The sequence below is a fragment of the Harpegnathos saltator genome, unplaced genomic scaffold (genome assembly GCF_003227715.2).
Source record: "Harpegnathos saltator strain DR-91 unplaced genomic scaffold, Hsal_v8.6 scaffold27, whole genome shotgun sequence".
NCBI lineage: Eukaryota > Metazoa > Arthropoda > Insecta > Hymenoptera > Formicidae > Harpegnathos > Harpegnathos saltator.
Genome location: NW_020230061.1, coordinates 346,424 through 367,193, shown reverse-complemented (window position 1 = coordinate 367,193; position 20,770 = coordinate 346,424). Strand labels below are relative to the sequence as shown.

General features: G+C 35.4%; 1 protein-coding gene across 5 annotated transcripts; it reads right to left on the bottom strand.

Moving 5' to 3' along the window:
* Positions 1-305: 305 nt before the first annotated feature.
* Positions 306-16,281, bottom strand: LOC105186035 (retinol-binding protein pinta). Of its 5 annotated transcripts, none has more exons than XM_025299363.1 (8): positions 16,175-16,281; positions 11,237-11,410; positions 8,971-9,136; positions 6,745-6,849; positions 3,841-3,988; positions 3,656-3,766; positions 3,420-3,525; positions 306-522 (listed from the first exon to the last, which is right to left on the bottom strand). In XM_025299363.1, exons 2-8 carry the CDS (start codon positions 11,358-11,360, stop codon positions 371-373), a joined length of 912 nt encoding a protein of 303 aa, XP_025155148.1. In that variant the 5' UTR covers positions 11,361-11,410; positions 16,175-16,281; the 3' UTR covers positions 306-370. The 5 variants fall into 5 exon arrangements, with proteins under 5 accessions (XP_025155148.1, XP_025155152.1, XP_025155149.1 ...); XM_025299367.1 differs by having other exon boundaries at positions 3,967-3,988; XM_025299364.1 differs by having other exon boundaries at positions 16,194-16,281.
* Between the last annotated feature and the right edge of the window lie 4,489 nt (positions 16,282-20,770).

Below are 20,770 nucleotides of genomic sequence, written 5' to 3'. Positions count from 1 at the left end.
GCCGCTTCGCTGAATACCCTTCTTACTAACTCGTATACATTGTGGGCTCTTTTCTTTAGACCGTTTTTTCTCGAAAACGAATAGGTATTGCGTCGTATGCTATTACCATGAGTTATTAGTAGTCAAGTACTATTAACTCTGTAAGTTTCGTTCCAAACCGTTTCCTGGTCGATGCGTCCTCCCCTTGTAAAATTCGCATAATTTTTTTCATACGAAATTATTTTATGTTGTTTTCAAATAAATATATCCATTCTAGATTCTTCTCTACATTACGCATAACATTTATATTTATTTATATACGTTGGATTAGCGTTATATATGTTGGAATTCGTTAACATCACAATATATCAGATAAGATAATTTTGAGATATTAGTCGATTTCTAACTTGCGAAATGTCCCATTAACTCCAAATAATTCATCCGCATTTATTACGTGATCAGTTCGTAGGGACTCGTTGCTCTTAACTTTTTCTTGCTCCAGTAACCATTCTCTTCGTTCCAATAATTTCGCATGCCACATATCTGGAATAAGATAGCATTAAAACAAGGTCATAAAATTTCGAGCGATTTTCCTATGTTCTAATAATGACTATTTAAATTTCTTAATCTATACATATTAACGGATTTGTATTGTATGGTGAATGAATATGGTATGGTGGAATGAATAATTATTGTTATTAGATATTGAAAAAGGGCAGACACAATTTTTCATGAAAAGGAAAACTGAATTGAAAGTACCATACTTTTGATCTGCGCGAATTTCTAGATTTAGATTTTTTTAGACACATTTAAAACGTCGTTGAAGTTTGGAGCATTCTTCGAGCGAAAATTGAAAATAGCCTTTATTAAAAAAAAACCACTTAATATAAATGTAAATACATACAAAAGATAAATTTGTGTTAAATATGACATGACATTATAAGAAAGTTCTTCTTCCTGCAAATTACGCACATATAATCATTCATACAGATTATAATTATTTTCGACACTCACAGCGCTCTGTGCCAAAAACTAACAATGCATTCTCACTCTCTGGCATATGAGAAAATAGAAAAAAATTAGTTTAACAGCAACATCGTCCCGGAACACTTTCGTTCTCCCCGAAAATTGTGTGCATACCACCACACTCAGACAGATTATAATTATTTCCAGCACTCACAGCGCTCTGTGACAAAAACTGACAATGCATTTTCACTCTCTGGCATGTGGGAAAATAGAAAAAAATTAGTTTAATAACAATATCGTCCGCGAACACTTTCGTTCTCCCCGAAAATTGTGTGCATACCACCTCACTCAGACAGGTTATAATTACTTTCAGCAGTCATAGCGCTCTGTGCAAAAACTGACAGTGCATTTTCATTCTCTGGCATGTGGGAAAATAGAACAAAAATAGTTTAATAGCAATATCGTCCGGGAACACTTTCGTTCTCCCCGAAAATTGTGTGCATACCGCCACACTCAGACAGATTATAATTATTAGGAGCGCAAAAAAGTTCTGAGCCCTAGATTTCATACTACTGAAACCACAATTTAAATTGCAATAATTTTCCCGCCCTCTTGCGGTTTTAAAGCAGTGACATTTGATCTTTCGAAACATCGTGCAATTTGGCGTTTGATGCACATAACCTTAAAATCAGCAGTGTTCACGATGGCAATAACAAATGAGCATATTCGATTTTCCATCCATTTCGCGTTTCATCTGAAGAAAAATGCTGCTGAAGTCACTGAAATGATCTGTGTTGCATATGGAGAGAACGCTGTAAGTTATGCTACGTGTAAAAGGTGGTATCAAAAATTTCGCCAAGGAGATTTCAGTCTTGAAGATGAACCGCGTGCTGGACGCCCTCAAAAGGTTGAAACGGACGAACTGCAAGCATTGTTGGATATAAACTCTGCACAAACTGAAAAGGAGCTTGCAGAGCAACTTGGCGTTACGCGACAAGCCATTTCCACACGTTTACATGCAATGGGAAAAGTTCAAAAGGAAGGCAGATGGGTTCCGCATGCACTGTCCGAAGACAACAAAAATCGACGGCGTGACACGGCACTCACTTTGCTTTCAAGGTTCCGGAAAAAGGATTTTCTGCACCAAATCATTACAGGTGATGAAAAGTGGATACTTTATGATAATCCGAAGCGTAAAAAATCATGGGTTGACCCTGGTCAACCTTCGACATCGACGCCAAAGACCAATATCCACGCCAAGAAGGTTTTGCTTTGCATATGGTGGGATTGGAAAGGTGTATTGTATTACGAGTTGTTACAGCCGGGTGAAACAGTAACGGCAGATCGCTATCAGCAACAATTGAGCAATTTGAGCGATGCGTTTGAAGAAAAGAGGCCATTTACTGGCAAAGGACGTCGTAAAGTGATACTGCTTCATGACAATGCCCGACCACATGTTGCGAAAGTGATTCAGGACCATATCTTTGCGTTAGGCTGGGAACTTCTCCCGCACGCGGCGTATAGCCCAGACATGGCGCCTTCCGATTACTACCTATTCCGGTCTCTGCAGCATTTCTTGGCTGATACACATTTTGTGACACTTGAAGAGATACGAAAATGCATTGATGACTTTATCGCCTCGAAGCCGGTGAGCTTCTACCATCAGGGAATTCGCAAGCTGCCCGAAAGATGGCAAAAGGTCATCGACGCAAACGGGGAATATTTCGTTGATTAATATAGTTTTGTTTGTTTTTAAATAAATTTTGAATTTGGAAAAAAAGGCTCAGAACTTTTTTGCGCTCCTAATACTTCCGGCAGTCACAGCGCTTTGTGCCAAAAACTGACAATGCATTTTTACTCTCTGGCATGTGGGAAAAGAGAACAAAAATTGTTTAATAGCAATCGCATCCCGGAACTCTTTCATTCCGGGATACGACGAGAACGAAAGTGTTCCGCGAAGAAATTGCTATTAAACTATTTTTTTTTCTATTTTCCCACATGCCAGAAAGTGAGAATGCATTGTCAGTTTTTGGCGCAGAGCGCTGTGAGTGCCGGAAATAATTATAATCTGTCTGAGTGTGGTGGTATGCAAACAATTTTCGGGGAAAACGAAAGTGTTCCGGGACGATATTGCTGTTAAACTAATTTTTCTCTATTTTCCCACATGCCAGAGAATGAAAATACATTGTCAGTTTTTGGCACAGAGCGTTGTAAGAGCCGGACGTAATAATCTGTATGAATGATTATATGTGCGTAATTTTCGGGAAGAACAACTTTCTTATAATGTCATGTTATATTTAACACAAATTTATCTTTTATATGTATTTACATTTATATTAAGTAGTTTTTTTTTAAATAAAGGCTATTTTCAATTTTCGCTCGAAGAATGCTCCAAACTTCAACGACGTCGTTTAAATTGAAATTATAAAATTATTAAGAAATCTATGTATTCGTAATATCGATCGATGCAATACCTGCTAGAGCTTCCAATGACGGTTCTTCACCGCCGTAATCCGCGGGTAAATTGGACTTTGATATCATTTCACATATTGATTCTATTCCGGATTCGAAAACTTTCACCTAAAAATGTCACCGTTGGTCTCACAATTTGATTTCAAAATTAAATATTTGCATAATGGCAATTAGCATAATGACAATTATACTACAGATATGAATTTTTTGAATGTTTGTAATATCATTTTGTACTTACTCTCTCATAAATTTTTGGACTCATAAACGTTTTTATTAACTGTAAGAATCTACCGATATAAGACGGTGCGTTTATTATATAAATTCCTTTGTATCTCAAACCGTATGCTTCCTGAATAGTTTGAACAAATCACAAATTAATTTGAGCAAGACATCATACAGTGTATGTGAGGTGCGGTTACTTACCGTGCAAAGGTCAATCTTTCTAACAAGGCTTGGTATGTATTTAAGCAAATGATTAAAAGTAAAATAAGCAAAATCAGCTATTAAAATATCAGAATTTACCATGTCTTCCTCTATATCTATACGTACGTCTGTTAACATGCATGTGTATCTGTAACGTGAAGAAACAATACAATACATATCTTTCATCGATTTTATTTTATTTTTTCATTTTTTATGAATTTGTATTAAGTGTACAACTTTGCTTCCGCCGTTTTCCTATAGATGGCTTTAGCGGTAAGTAGTGGTCGAAATAAATAGATCATAGACGTCATGCAATAAACTTGAGCATCTATTAACATAACTCCATAGAAACATTAGTCGATTTGTGTCTGCATCATAAAGTTATTCTCGATTGAAAATGTCGGTTTACGAACCAAATTCTCGTCATTTGCGGGAGATTTTAATTTTCTGCTTCAACATGAAGAGATCTGCGGCTGAGGCTCATCGAATGCTCTCAAATACTTATGGTGAGGCCGCTATTAGTGAAAGAACGTGTCGTGAGTGGTTTCAACGCTTCAAGAACGGTGATTTTCACGTCAAAAATCGGCATAGCGGTGGAAGAGAGAAGGTTTTCGAAGATGTAGAATTGGAGACATTACTTAATGAAGACTCGTGTCAAAGTCAAGAAGAATTGGCACGATCATTGGGAGTGACTCAACAAGCAAATTCAAAACGCCTCAAAGACATGGGTATAATTCAGAAGCAAGGAAATTGGGTGTTATACGAGTTGAAACCGAGAGATGTTGAACGGCGTTTGTTTGCTTGTGAACAGTTGCTTGAAAGGCAAAGACGGAAGGGATTTCTGCATCGCATTGTGACTGGGGATGAAAAATTGGTTCATTACGATAACCCCAAGCGCAGAAAATCATGGGCATATCCCGGCCATGCTTCCACGTCGACGGCCAAACCGAGTATTCACGGCTCCAAGGTCATGCTCTGTATTTGGTGGGATTAACTCGGCGTAGTGTATTATGAGCTGTTAAAACAGACTGAAACAATCACAGGCGATCGTTATCGAACGCAATTAATGCGTTTGAGCCGAGCATTGAAAGACAAACGGCCGCAATACAACGAGAGACAGGATAAAGTGATTTTGCAGCATGACAATGCTCGACCCCATGTTGCGAAAGTGGTCAAGACATACTTGAAAACGTTGAAATGGGAAGTCCTACCCCACCCGCCGTATTCTCCAGACGTTGCTCCCTCTGACTATCACTTGTTTCGATCAATGGCACACGGCCTGGTTGACCAGCACTTCCGGCACTTATAAAGCACTTATGAAGCACTTATGAAGAAGTAAGAAATTGGATCGATTCGTGGATCGCTTCAAAAGATGACCAGTTTTTTTAACGCGGGATTCGTACGCTGCCCGAAAGATGAGAGAAGTAGTGGCCAGCGATGGACTTTGAATCATAAATGTATAACCAGTTTTTTACAATAAAGCCTCGAATTTCGAAAAAAACGGCGGAAGTAAAGTTATACACCTAATATTTATATTCTATGAACTTGTCTTAAATTCGTAAAATCGCAACGAGAAAATCTATTTAAATTTTACGCTGACCCAATTTTTATTATGATTAATAATTCGATAAAAATACAATCAATGGAGATGTACATTCTTTATAATTCTTTATAACCTTCTTTATAAGTTTTTCTGTTAGAAACAAACAGAATAATTGTTATTTGTTAACACGTTGACTGCTAACTATGAAATATCTCGTAGGTTGTTTACTTGCCCAGGATACCTACTACGAGTTATCTCGTCCCTTCATTACTTGCCATATTTGTACAGCTACGAGGAAACTCGTAGCATAACAGTAAATATGAATAGATGGCCTCAGGAAAGAGAATACAAAATGTTTTTTTAAAAAGAAACATTATTTAAGCTTTTTGATTATTACTATGTACTATTATTAAAGTTTTTAATAATATAACATGATTAAATCAAATTGGCTCTTTAGACCGGAATCGTGAAAAATTCCGTGGCAGTCAACGTATTAAATTCGTGACGTGATTTGTCCTGAGTTTTTTATGTTATTCAAAATTGCGGATATACAAAAGCATGTGCCAAAAATTCTACAATTTAAATAGCTTCGCGAATTTCTCGCGCTTTCTTTTCTCATACCATTTCGCCAAAGTCACCAATTTCAGTTTTTCCTCTCAATATGCATCGCTAGGTAGAGTGTAACTGTAGCGGTAGGGAGAGATGATAAGTGTGGAAGTATCTCGTTTCTATCTCATTATCGATAATAGCAGGCGAGAAAGAATGAGGAGGGGCGAAAGGAAGATAGACAGAGGAAGTTGCATGTTTTACGGGAATAGGAAAGGAGATTAGAAGGAAAGACAAGCAGAGGGAAGAGGAGAGTAGGTTCCAAAGACTGCGTAGAGTAAGGTAGCGAGATTGATCCGTTGTGATTATATCGGCCAAATGACGTCCCGTGAAAACGCTCGAAAATTATTCGCGAGCGCGTAATAACGATGGCGTTAAATAATAATTTCGTCGGCATCGGGCGCGAGCACCGTGTGGATTCCAATAGTATGGGATGTTCATAAGGTCGCGTCAAGCTCCACCAGATCTTCTTCTTTTCTTTTTGTTCTTCTTTCTTTTATCATTGTTACCCGCTACCGTTGTTTCTTTTGTAGCTTCAAACGATGACTTATCATTGTCGGACGGGGATAATACATGCGTGTATTTAAGCTCACTTTTGTAGTATCCTGGGACTTACTAAGAGTGATAGTAATTCTTATGTTGTGTGTATATCTTTGGGACCAGAAAGGCGCGATGTATTTGCGGGATAAAACTTCAATGTCTCTAAGATATCGATAATACATATGTACTTGTTTTTATAATTTGTTTCTACGTACTTCATCAGATCCGCAAGATGAAAGATAGAAGCGTCTTCGCTTATAAATCGGAAAAAAGTAATTCGATATTTTTCTGGCGTCAGCTTTGGTAGAATTACCCATTGTCTACAAGAAATTATGTATTTATGAAGACATGTTCAATGCAAACACAAGAAATTGATTTTTCAAAGATAATAAATTTGCAATTATACTTTATTTTTTTTTATTAAATACAGTTTTTTCACCTACTCTTGCACTTCGTTTTATAAAAAAGAAATATATATTCCTAACTATTTTATAAAATATATAGTAGCAATTTACAGTGGCGAGAGGTAAGAGAATATTTTTTTCAAAAAGAAAACGAGGTCATCTTGAAATTTTTAAATGATGCTATATACTTTTTTTTACATAATATATCACGTTGTGATAGTGCATCAAATTCATCTTCGAAATCCTTCACAATATTATGTAAAGAAAAAAAATAAAGAAAAAGGTGTCATTTTCTGGCAGATTCAGAGTAACTTTGATTTCTTTATGAAAAAGAATATTTTTTTTATCCTTTGTCATTGCAAATTGTAATTTACATCAAATGGTAAAAAATTTATCTTGCAACAGTTTCCTTAAACCATCGAAAAAATTTAAAATTAAAAATTTTTTAAATCGTACAAACTATAGGAGTACAAATAAGTTTCCGCCGTTTTCTATCAAAAATGAGGAATTTATTGTGGAAGAACGGTACATTACGTTTTATTCAAAGTATCCATCACTAGCCACTACTTTTTTCCATTTTTCTGGCAGTATTCGGATACCACGTCGGAAGAACTCTTCATCTTTTGAGGCTATCCACGAATCGACCCAATTTTTAGTATCTTCACATGATGTAAAGCGCTGCTTAGACAGGCCATGTGCCATCGACCGGAACAAGTGATAATCGGAAGGGGCAATGTCTGGTGAATACGGCGAGTGAGGTAGGACTTCCCAATTAAGTGTTTCCAAATAGGTTTTGACCGGTTTTGCAACATGTGGCCGAGCGTTGTCATGTAGGAGAATAATTTTGTCGTGTCTGGAGTAGTAATGGGCGCGTTTTTCCTTGAGTGCTCGGCTCAATCTCATTAATTGTGTTCGGTAGAGAGCTCCAGTAATGGTTTCGCTCGGTTTGAGCAACTCGTAATACACGACACCAAGCTGATCTCATCAAATACACAGCATGAGTTTTTTTCCATGAATATTCGGTTTGGCTGTCGATGTTGAAGCATGGCCAGGTAGTCCCCATGATTTTCTCTTCTTTGGGTTATCGTAGTGGATCCATTTTTCATTACCAATGACTATACGATGCCTTTCTTTTATGTCTGGCAAGCAGCATTTCACACGTGCAAAATCGGCGTTCAATGTCTCTCGGCTTCAGTTCATGTGGAACCCAATTTCCTTGTTTTTGAATCATTCCCAACGATTTTAAACGATGTGAAATTGCTTGTTGAGTCACTTGCACTGAGTGAGTGCAAGTTCTTCTTGCGTTTGGCACGAATCTTCCAATAATGCTTCCAATTCCGTGTCTTCGTACACTTTCGGCCTTCCACTACGTTCTTTATCTTCCACGTCAAACTCACCGTTTTTAAACTTTTGAAACCACTCACGACAACTTCTCTCACTTAAAGCAGTCTCACTATATGCTTCTACAAGCAATCGATGCGCCTCAGCTGCAGATTTCTTCAAATTAAAGAAGTAAATCAAAAGTTCCTGCAAATAACTCTTATTCGGCACAAAACTTGACATTTTTGTACGAAAAAAATTATGTGATGCTGATACGGAGTCACTAATACTTCAAGGTTATGTTGTTACCAGATGTCCAAACTTACGATATTACGTTTTACATCTGACAATTTCAACATAACCTTCTAGTGGGACCATCTTTTGTTAAACGGTGGATACTTATTTGTACTCCTAATATTACACAGAACATCCTGTATGCATAACATAATTCACTTCGGAGAGTAAGAAAATTCATTTTTAGATAAAAAAATCCAAAGCAAACGCGTGAGTGTTTATTTATAAATACAAATATTAAATATTTCGGATTTATTTTTTAATATTATATTCAATATTATATTTTCAATATTACATCAAATTTTAATTAATATTTATGTTAGATCAGTGTCTTTGATACTAGTTTCGTACGTAACAATTTGTTAAAATCAGCATAAAATATATAGTATAATATATAATATGTAACAATATATTTATACTTACAGACATTTGTGTACTAGAGCGATGTTATCATTCTGCGGGTCATAGTTGGTGAAAAACTCAGGAAGCAAGGTACGAAGTGTGTATTGCGAATCTAAACGTTTTTTAGCTTTCTCTAGATTCAATTTTGAAGTTAAAAGCGTGATCCGTAATCGATTATCTGAGATGTCTGCGCGAAATGTAGGATTATGTTTATTATTGTGGCATATTAATGCATGTCATTCATTTTTACTAAGTTAATATGTAATGATAGAATACATCATGGTAACTTGATCAGCTATTAATGATTGAATGGAGGTAATCGACATCCGTATTCCGCAAATCACGAAGTAATTCGTTTTATTAGAGTTATATAGAAATTACTTTCTTTTTTAAATCTGTCAATCACAATTAATTAGATATGTTTTGTTTGGACGCAATATGTAAACAATTAATCAATATACAGGGTGTCTCAGAACTTTGGGACACGGGCTCCGTAGGGATATACAGTTAAGTGAGAGGAACAAAAAAGTCCTCTGCCATAATGTAAAAATCGTAATAGTTTTTTAATTATAACCGCGCAAAGTTTGGCGTTTTCCACGCCCAGCGCGGTCTATAGATGCTCAGTGGCAAGTTGTGTGCGTAGGGATTAAGCGATAACGCGGCTCGCGCTGGTCGTCGCGCGGCGTCAAAGCGCCAAGATGCCATCGCGACAGTCAGCGCGAGACGCGTTATCGCTCAGTCTCTACGCACACAGCTACGCTACGCGGAGCGTCTATAGGCCACGATGGGCGTGGAAAACTCCAAACTTTACGCGGTTATTACTAAAAAACTATTACGATTTTCACATTATGGTACAGAATTTTTTGGTTCCTCTCACTTAGCTCTATATCCCTACGGAACCACCTCTGTGAAGTTGGCCCCACCTTTTCAAAATTTGAAAAAAATGAGCAAAGTTCTGATTGCCCCCCAAAGAGTTCTAGAGTTCTCTATCAATAAAAAAAAGAGTTCCGTTGATTAAAGTGATCAAAACACGAAATAAAGTTATGGGGGGCCAACTTTACAATTGCGTAAATTTCAAAAGGTCATAACTTTTTTACCTTAAACTTTAGCGCTTTGATGCTTGAAGAAAATCGATAGAACTCTTCGGGGAGTTACTAGAACTCACAAGAAATTGACCGATTATCGAAAAAAAATTTTTTATTAGAAAATTCGGTATCTGCGATATTTTGATGAGCTAGAACTTTTTCATTTCTGCTCGAATCGATTCGAGTCATAAGGAAAACCGATAGAACTCTTCGGGGGGCTACCAGAACTCTCAAGAAATTGAATGATTTCCGAAAAAAATATTTCTCTTAAAAAATTCTGCATCTGTGATACTTTGATGAGTTAAAACTTTTTCATTTACGCTCGAATCGATTCCAGTCATAAGGAAAACCGATAGAACTCTTCGGGGGGCTACCAGAACTCTCAAGAAATTGAACGATTTTCGAAAAACATTTTTCTCTTAGAAAATTCTGCATCTGTGGTACTTTGATGAGCTAGAACTTTTTCATTTCTGCTCGAATCGATTCGAGTCATAAGGAATACCGATAGAACTCTTCGGGGGGCTACCAGAACTCTCAAGAAATTGAACGATTTCTGAAAAAAATTTTTCTCTTAAAAAATTCTACATCTGTGATACTTTGATGAGCTAGAACTTTTTCATTTCTGCTCGAATCGATTCGAGCGGAAATGAAAAAGTTCTAGCTTATCAAAGTATCACAGATGTAGAATTTTCTAAGTCCAACTAGGAGAAAAATTTTTTTCGGAAATCGGTCAATTTCTTGAGAGTTTTGGTAGCCCCCCGAAGAGTTCTATCGGTTTTCCTTATGACTCGAATCGATTCGAGCAGAAATGAAAAAGTTCTAGCTCATCAAAATATCGCAGATGCCGAATTTTCTAATAGAAAATTTTTTTTCGATAATCGGTCAATTTCTTGTGAGTTCTGGTAACCCCCCGAAGAGTTCTATCGATTTTCTTCAAGCATCAAAGCGCTAAAGTTTAAGGTAAAAAAGTTATGACCTTTTGAAATTTACGCAATTGTGAAGTTGGCCTCCCATAACTTTATTTCGTGTTTAGACCACTCTAATCAACGGAACTCTAGGACTCTTTGGGGGGCAATCAGAACTCTGCTCATTTTTTTCAAATTTTGAAAAGGTGGGGCCAACTTCACAGAGGTTACGGAACCCGTGTCCCAAAGTTCTGAGATACCCTGTATATAAGCTCCGTTTGAATTTTAAATACAAACCTTGAGGAAGATGAACTTGTTGTTTCAACCATTGTCGAAATTTATCGAACTTCTCTTCATAGAGTTTTTTGTTCCCTCCAGCTATCTCCACCGCTTCTTCAATCGTAATATTTTCTAATTTCATAATGTCCAGAATATTGTCCGCACCTCACGGAATAATTTTACAAGTACAATCTGAAATTATTTCATATATTTTAAATTATTTTTCAAATTTTGTGATCTTTTAAATTTATATAAAAATATATTGTTTAATTTCTTTGTTTATATATTTAATATATCTATTTTTCATATTATAAGTAATAGTAGTAATTACAATAGAACAACAGGGCAGCAGTAAAATGATATTAATAAGTAAAGTGTGAACGTTGAGACGCTCTCATATATTCGTCGTCGTGCCGTTTCGACAGTCAGTTTTCGAGTAATTCTCAGCGTATCACCTGTCTCTTAAAAGTTACGATCAAAATTTTACAAACGTTGTTTGTAAATTACTGTAGAAGTATTATGTAGAAATACATATTTATATCATATTTGTTTCAAGTTCTTACATTATTTATTGGAATAAAATATATCCATATGGCAAAACTTGATCCTAGGTACGTCGAATAAATGTATCACAAAGGATTAGTAATATCCATAATACATTCGTAAAAGGCCGAAATATACAGGGTATCCCATTTTAATGTCCCACCTCAAATAACTCTTCACTATTGAAATTTCAAGGAAAATGATCTAAATAAAAGTTGTAGGCACTTAAGTGAGCTACCTTATGATTACCTTGACTTTGACCTCGACCTCTATTTTCAAGGTCATTTGAAGGTCAACTTGCATTTTTTAAATAAGAACCATTATTTTTTATTACACTGTTTTTTCTACTAGTTAATTTGAACAACTTTTGTCTGAAACATTTTTTATATGTCTAATATTTTTTGAGATATTTGAGGAAAACTTGATAACTTTTTCAATATTTAACTTACGATACGTCGCTAATTATTTGTTGGAAGAAAAAGTGATACTAGACCTTCTTGCTTTATTTAGTCTCAAGAAAAATTATTTAGTCTCAAAATTATTTAATCTTAAGATAAACGGATAGGCAAGTATGTCCACATAATTGGCCATCACAGTAACCGGCTCTCACTGTTTTCGATTATTATTTGCGGGAAAGACTAAAAGTTTTGTTATACCGCGAACGTCCTGTGACAACAGAGTATATGATTCGTAGAATACGTGACTCTATTTGTTCTTTAAATGCTGATGAAATTCTTCGTGCAACAAATAATTTTGAGATAAGAGTGCTTGCTTGTATTGAAGCAAACGGTGAACATTTCGAACATAAGGCCTAATTACATCAGCTACACACACACACGCATACACACACATACATAGCAGAGAGGGTTTGGAGTCGTTAAATACTACGGGAATGACGAACCGTGGGACCCTTATCTCTGCTGTGACACACACACAAAGAGATGTAAATCCGACCGTATAACCTTCACGCGGTACACTTTGGGTAATGCCAATGGAGGCGGTATTCTAACTTTCAGACTTCATAACTCGAAAAGTACCTAATGGAAAAATACTTTATTATAATGTTTTGCATAGCTTTTGAGATAAGCTACAAGAATATGTAATAAAAAGGGGGATTCCATTAAAAAAATTGAAGGTGACCTTCACGTGACCTTGACAACGCTATTCCAGGTCATACTATCATTATCTAATGCGTCACTTAAAACCCTACTACTATTGCCTTAAACATTAGTCTCTAAAATATCGCGTTTACGAAAAAATCAGGTGACTCGGGTGGTCTAAAACACCCTGTACATACAGGGTGTCCCATAATTGTAATACACCAACTGCATAGGGGCGTTAAGCTAAGTGAGAGAAACAAAAGTCCTGTCCCATTTAGCGATATCTCGCATCGTTTTTTAGTAATAACCGCATAAAGTTTGGCGTTTGTCACGCCCATCACAGCCTATAGATACTCTGCGGCGAGCTATGTGCGTCAAGGCTAAGTGATAACGCGTCTCGGGCTGACTGTCGCGATGGCGTCTTGGTGCTTTGACACCATTTTGCGATTAGTTTTTACACTAAACAAATAATGATCCATAATTTTCGCAAAACATTTTGTGGACAGATGAAGTCATATTTACTAGACAAGGCATTCTCAATCAAAGAAATAGTCATGTTTAGTCACATGAAAATCTTTGAGCAACCCGTGAACATTTCCAATATAGTTTTAAGTGCAATATGTGGTTAGGAATAATGGATTGTACTTTAATTGGACTCTATTTTCTATCAGATCATTTGAATGCGAACGGATATTTAGAATTTTTGAACAATGATTTTTATGATTTTTTGGAAAACATTCCTCTAAACATCAGAATGAACTCTTGGTTTTAACTTACTGACTTTTGGAAATTTCAAAATCATCAAATTAACCAAAATCAGGGCACTATTGTAACAATATATTCTTGAGACTAAATAAAGCAAGAAGGTCTAGTACCACTTTTTCTTTGGACAACTAGTTAGCGAGATATCGTGAGTTAAATATTAAAAAAGTTATCAAGTTTTCCTTAAATATTTCAAAAAATATTAGGCAAATAAGAAAATATTTCAGACAAAAGTTGTTTAAATCAATTGGTAGCAAAGACAGTGTAATAAAAAATTGGGGTTTCCATTTAAGAAAAGTAATAATTAGTGAATATCTCAAAAGTAATGCCATTTGTAAACAAAATTGTATAGTTGTTTTATGTTCCCCTTGAAATCATACAACTTTTGTCTGAAACATTTTTGTTGAAAATGCTTCGTTGAAGAATTATCGAGGTGCGTTTTTTAAAATAAGACACCCTGTATATGTACAGTCTTGGACAAAATTAAGTGGATACTGTCTAAATTTTGGCAAATCCTCTTCGCTTTCATTCTAATGTTATAAATAAATTTTAAATTTTGAATGTAAAATATTCTTGTTGACATGAAAGAACATTAATTTAGTATATACAGCGTGATCATTTAAAAAATTTCAGCTAATTATCTCGGAAACTATGAAAGATTTTAAAAAAGCTAAAACACATGTTCCATGATTTCGAAGGGGAAAGAGAATGGCATCATCAATTTTTTATTTGGAGAGCATTTTCAAAGTCAGTTAGCCAACTTATTTTTTAAAATAGAAAGCCCAATTTTTTATTATATCATCTTTTTCTACCAATTAATTTTAACAACTTCTGTCTGAAACATTATTTATTTGCCTAATATTTTTTGAAATATTTAAGGATAACTTGGTAACTTTTTCAACATTTACGATATCTCGCTAACTATTCGTCGAAAGAAAAAAATACTATTAGATTTTTTACTTTATTTATTATCAAGGATATATTACTATAATAGTGCCCTAACTTTTATTAACTTATCGACCTTTGAAAATTTCAAAATTATTAAATTTATTCGAAATCATGGAACACGTGTTTTAGCTTTTTTTAATATCTTTCATAATTTTCGAAATAATTAGCTGGAAAGTTTTCAAATGAACACCCTGTATAATTGTAAAAACAATGTTTCTGTAACTGTTTACATGTATTTACATATATTTATTCATATAGTTAGCATTTAGACTTTGGATAAAATTAAGTGGACAAACAGAAAATTTTATATTCAAGGTGGAACAATATAAACAAATGTTGAGTTTTACTTAATATATGATGTTATTGTGTCCTCAGTTGATCCTTGCACTAGTACAATCAAAGTTAATAAACAAACATGTCTAAGCAAGGAAAAGAGTTTTCCGTTCATCTACGAAATCTAATTATTTCAGACTGCAAAAATAAACTAAGTTACTGCAAAATAGCCGAAAAATATAAAGTTTCGAAAAGCGCAGTTTATAAAATTTATACAAAATATTTACAATATAATACTGTCGAAAATGTACATGGTCGGGGAAGGAGACGTAACACAAATGCATACAATGACAAAAGAATTGTGAAAGAAGCTCAATGTAACCCATCGACAACGTCACAAAACATTATTGAACAACTACAATTAAACATATCTTCAAGAACTGGAAAAGACGATTAAACCATAGACGTAAACCATACATTAATAAAGTGCATAAAAAGAAAGCTTTTTTGCAAAAAAATATGTAAATAAGCTATTATCATTTTGGAAACAAATAATATGGAGCGATGAATGTATATTTGAATTATTAAATGAAAGTAAGAAAGCTCACATGTGGAGGAAACCGAATAAAGCTCTAAAGAAGCAATATGTTGTACCAACAGTCAAATATGGAGGAAGTGCAGTAATGATGGGCTTGTTTTTGGTGGTATGGAATTGGAAATTTAGTAGCTATAGATGGAATCATGAATGCTGATAAATATATTGACATTTTAAATGAAATCAAAAGAAAGAGAAAAGAATCAATTCTAAAAATGGATCTCGATAAGGAATGGATGTTTCAGCAAGACAATAATTCGAAGCATACAGCAAAGGAAACGAAACAATTTTTTCAGAATTGTAAAATAAAAGTTCTTCAATGGCCTTCACAAAGTCCGGACCTTAATCCAATTGAAAATTTATGAAGTTTACTGGGTGCAGAGATTCCATTAAAAAAACGCAAAATAAAAAAGTTTTTATTTTTAAATGAATTGCAACTAAAACTTCAAGAAATTGATAAACATTATCTAGAAAAACTTGTTGAAAGTATGCCACGACGTTTACAAGCAGTAAAAAAGCAAAAGACTACAATACGAAGTATTAATATTTACTTTGTATAAAGTGTCCACTTAATTTTGCCCATGTGCAGTTTTATATTATCATTAATCAATAAAAATTTTAATATATTATTTGTTACAATTGGTTTTTCTTTATATTTTGTCAAATTATATTTTGTTAATTTAAATAAGCAATAAAAGTTTGATTTTTTGACATTATTAGTTAAATTAAATTAACCTTTTGTTATTTATGATACCTTCATCCACTTAATTTTGTCCACGATTGTATATAATTTGAGAATACACTACGAGAGGAGCAGGAGATGTTCCTTGCAGGAAGGAAGATGACTGGAGACTGACTAACGTTTTCGTGAGAAGTTTAAAGGAAAATTACTATCTTAAAACAGATAGGGTCATAAAAGTAGATATAATCATAAAGAAATATTTGGAAAGGGATAGGAATGTTTGGGACATAGATAAACAAACTAGAGTTGGAAAGATACGGAGATATGTTAGAAACGTAACACCTCCCCCTTTAGAATGAGGATTTCCCCACAACAATTTACAATATTTCCTTAAAGTTAGAGTACAATATAAATTCTTACCCTACAATATACAGGGTAGTATGGAATTGGAAATTTAGTAACTATAGATAGAATCATGAATGCTGATAAATATATTGACATTTTAAATGAAAACTTAGAAGAATCAATTCTAAAAATGAATCTCGATAAGGAATAGATGTTTCAGTAAGACAATAATCCAAAGCAGGGTCCTCAAAAAGTCCAGGAACGCTAAAATATTTCGAAAAATATGAAAGATATGAAAAAATGTTTGATGCAAAAGTTGTAGGGCTTAAAAATATATATTTAATAGACATCAGTTTGATCATAAGTGGCGTTCTTAAGGTCATATGAAGGTCAACTTTGTTTTTTTTAAATGGGACCCCTTATTTTTTATTGGAAATTCTTGTAGCTTATCTCGAAAGCTTTCCAAAACACTATAATAAAGTCATTTTTTATTAAGTTCTTTCGAAGTTATGACGCTTGGAAGTTGCAGTACCGCCGGCATTAGCATTACTCAAAGACCGCCCGGAGGTGCGATCAAAGATTCTTCTCGGCCCACATATTCTAAAAACGAGTTGCGCTCGCTCGTATCTTGCCCTTTGTCTCTTTTGTTTCTTTTTCCGATTATAATATCTCATTTTTCTCTGAAAACCGAAAAAAAAAGAATATTGCTACTTATTTATCGAGGATTTGGTGACCATATTAGATCATATCAAGAAGTAGCTGATCTATTCAATGTTACACATCCTGATCTCGATCCTGATTTCTAAATCCACTGTTTGCAGAACAGTGACTCGTTTTTTTGAAACGGGAACAATAAAGGACCGATCTTGCAGCAGAAGGCCAAAATCCGCAACTAATGATGATAAGATTTTGAATGTTCTCCAATCATTTCAAGAAAATCCTCATATGTCCGTATCAAAAACAGCACAAGCCCATGATATCAGTGAAGGCAACGTTTCTAACATTTTAAAAAAGCATAAATATTATCCGTATAAAATTGTTATCGCTCAAGAACTTATGGAAGATGATTTTGATAGACGAATCCAATTTTGTGAAGAACTGATGTATTGGTGTGATGATAATGCTAACTTTTTGAATTTTGTTATTTTTTCTGATGAAGCCACAGTTCAAATAAATGGTGCTGTTAATCGCCACAATTGTAGATATTGGAATGATAAAAATACACATTGGATGAGTGATCGTCGCACACAATATCTACAAAAATTTAATGTTTGGATAGGGATCTGTAGTCGCGGTATTATAGGCCCATTATTCATAGATGGTTATTTAAATGCTGGAAAATATGAAAATTTATTGCGAGATTATATCATTCCTGAAATTGAAAATTTATTTGACGCAAACATGCAAAACGTTTGGTTCCAGTAAGATAGAGCAGGACCTCATTTTGCGGTACGAGTTCGAGAATTTTTAAACCTTTCATTTCATAATCGATAAATAGGTAGGAAAATGCCATTAAGTATCTATCACCTGATCTACCTCTTCTTAATTTCTTTTTTTGGAGACAACTAGCTCATTTTAACGAACTAACATCTAAACGAGGCATTTTCCCAATATTTAACAAAGGAAGTTTTAAAATATTTACACTATGTGCCTCCTTTATATTTTCGCACAATTTGTTAGTATTTAAATTAACTTTTGGTACAAAATCTCTGTTCATAATGGACATTACAGCTATAGATTGGTTATGTAACAATGCATTATCTGAAATTACATCACAGTCGGGTGATAATTTAATTAATCCAGTTGAAATCAATTAAGTTTGACGTAGTTTATCATCTTTGAACAATATGTACTAGGTGCGCAACTAAGTTTCCGGGTTTCACACATTAATGGCGCTAACGGCACATGTAGTCGACATACATGTCTGAAGTTGTCTCTTTTTTATAACTTGGACATCTGTTAACAATAACCAGTCGTAATACCAACACATATTGCAACGCAAAAATATTTTTTCTAACGAAGATGTCGAGTTTTGTGCCAAATAAACAGCATTTGCGGGAAACTTTGCTTTTCTACTTTAACTTGAAAAAAAGTGCAGCTGAAGCACGTCGTTTGCTTGAGGAGGCCTACGGCGAACATGCACCATCGAAAACTATCTATGAAGATTGGTTTAAACACTTCAGAAGTGGCGATTTCGACACTGAGGACAAGGAGCGCTCCGGAGGACCAAAAACAAGCCGGAGGACACCGATCTGCAAGCGTTATTGGATGAAGATGATACGCAAACACAAGATCAACTTGAGGAGGCATTAAACATGACTCGCCAAAATATTTCCAAATGTTTACATGCCATGGGAAAAATTTAAAAGGAAGGAAAATATGTGCCGCATGAGTTGACTGAGAGACAAATGGAAAATCGAAGAGCCACTTCCGAAATTTTGCTTTTGCGGCATGAAAGAAAGAGTTTCCTGCATCGAATTGTTACTGGCGATGAGAAGTGGATATATTTCAAGAATTCCAAACGCAAGAAATCATGGCTTTCACCTGGCGAAGCATCAACGTAGACGGCACGGCCAAATCGCTTCGGAAAGAAGACAATGCTCTGCGTTTGGTGGAGCCGGAAAGGAATCGTGTACTATGAGCTGCTGAAACCAGGCGAAACTGTCAATGGGCATCGCTACCGACAACAACTGATCAATTTGAACCATGCATTGCTCGAAAAACGACCAGAATGGGACACGAGACACGAACGAGTGATATTGCAGCACGACAACGCTCCGTGCCATCGCACTTCCATCGTTCAGGACACCATCAAAACGCTGAAATGGGATCTGCTACCGCACCCGCCGTATTCGCCAGATCTGGCTCCTTCCGATTATCACTTGTTCCGGTCGATGGCTGGGCAACACTTGGACAATTTCGAAGAAGTGCAAAATTGGTTGGATGAATGGTTTTGGTCCAAAGACGCGTCGTTTCATCGTCGCGGTATTCATGTATTGCCAGAGATATGGCAAAAATGTGTAGCTAGCAAAGGACGATACTTTGAATAAACCATTTTTTGCATTTTTCTTGAAATTTTCCATTTTTCATTGATCAAAAACCCGGAAACTTAGTTGTGCACCTAGTAATGTTTCGTCGCGCGGAGCTGTGAACAAACTGTGAACGAATTAACGGTATGTAATTGGAACCAAACAGTATCATATATTTTCATCAATTTGATATCACATTTCTTTAACAGATTCTCTAGTCTGGTTGACTTTAATAATTCCGCTTCACAATTATGAATTCCTGTAATTTGATATAACAAGTCAGTGTTTACAAATCAGTGCATCATTAATTTTTTTACATTTTGATATACTGCCTTTAGAGGAAGGAGTATTCATTTATTTATCTGTTTTGAGGTCGTAATGTGTGTACGACGGATTTATAAAAATGTACACAACCTCCCCGCTTTGCTTGACAAGTAGGGGAATAGCATGATACAAATAAAAATCATGTGATTCTATTAAAGATATCAGGTTTAGTAAAAAGAAATCCATTATTTTTCCAATAGATGGCTTTAGTTATCTGTATCTCGCGTTGTATAAGTCCGATCGGGTTCCACTAGATGGCGTTAGAAAGATGAGATTTCGTACTAAAAAAACTTTTCTGACAGTTTTGTGATTAGTTGACTCAGTTTTGTTTGAGCGCGCGTCAAAGATGGACACTAGCAAAGAGAAAATACGCTATATTTTACAGTTTTTCTTCGATAAAGGCGAAAACGCAAGCCAGGCGGCTGAAAATGTGAATAGTGTTTATGGTCCTGATACTGTAACAGCCAATCACGCGCAATTTTGGTTTCGTCGATTCCGTTCCGGTAATTTCGTCAAAGGTCAAAGATGCACCACGCAATGGAAGGCCAATTGTCGAAAATATCGATAAAATCATGGACATTGTCGAGTCCGACCGTCATGTAAGCACTGTTTCGATTGCCCAAGAGCTAAAGATTGCACAAAACACCGTTTGGAACCATTTGAATAAGGCTGGATACAAAAAGAAGCTCGATGTATGGGTGCCACACGAGTTAACGCAAAAAAATCTCATGGACCGAATTTCCATCTGCGAATCGCTGCTGAATCGCAATAAAATCAACCCATTTCTGAAGCGGTTAGTCACTGGTGATGAAAAGTAGATCACTTACGACAACGTCAAACGAAAACGGTCGTGGTCGAATCGCGGTGAGCCGGCGGAAACGGTGGCCAAGCCAGGATTGACGGCCAGGAAGGTTTTGCTGTGTGTTTGGTGGGATTGGCAGGGAATTATCT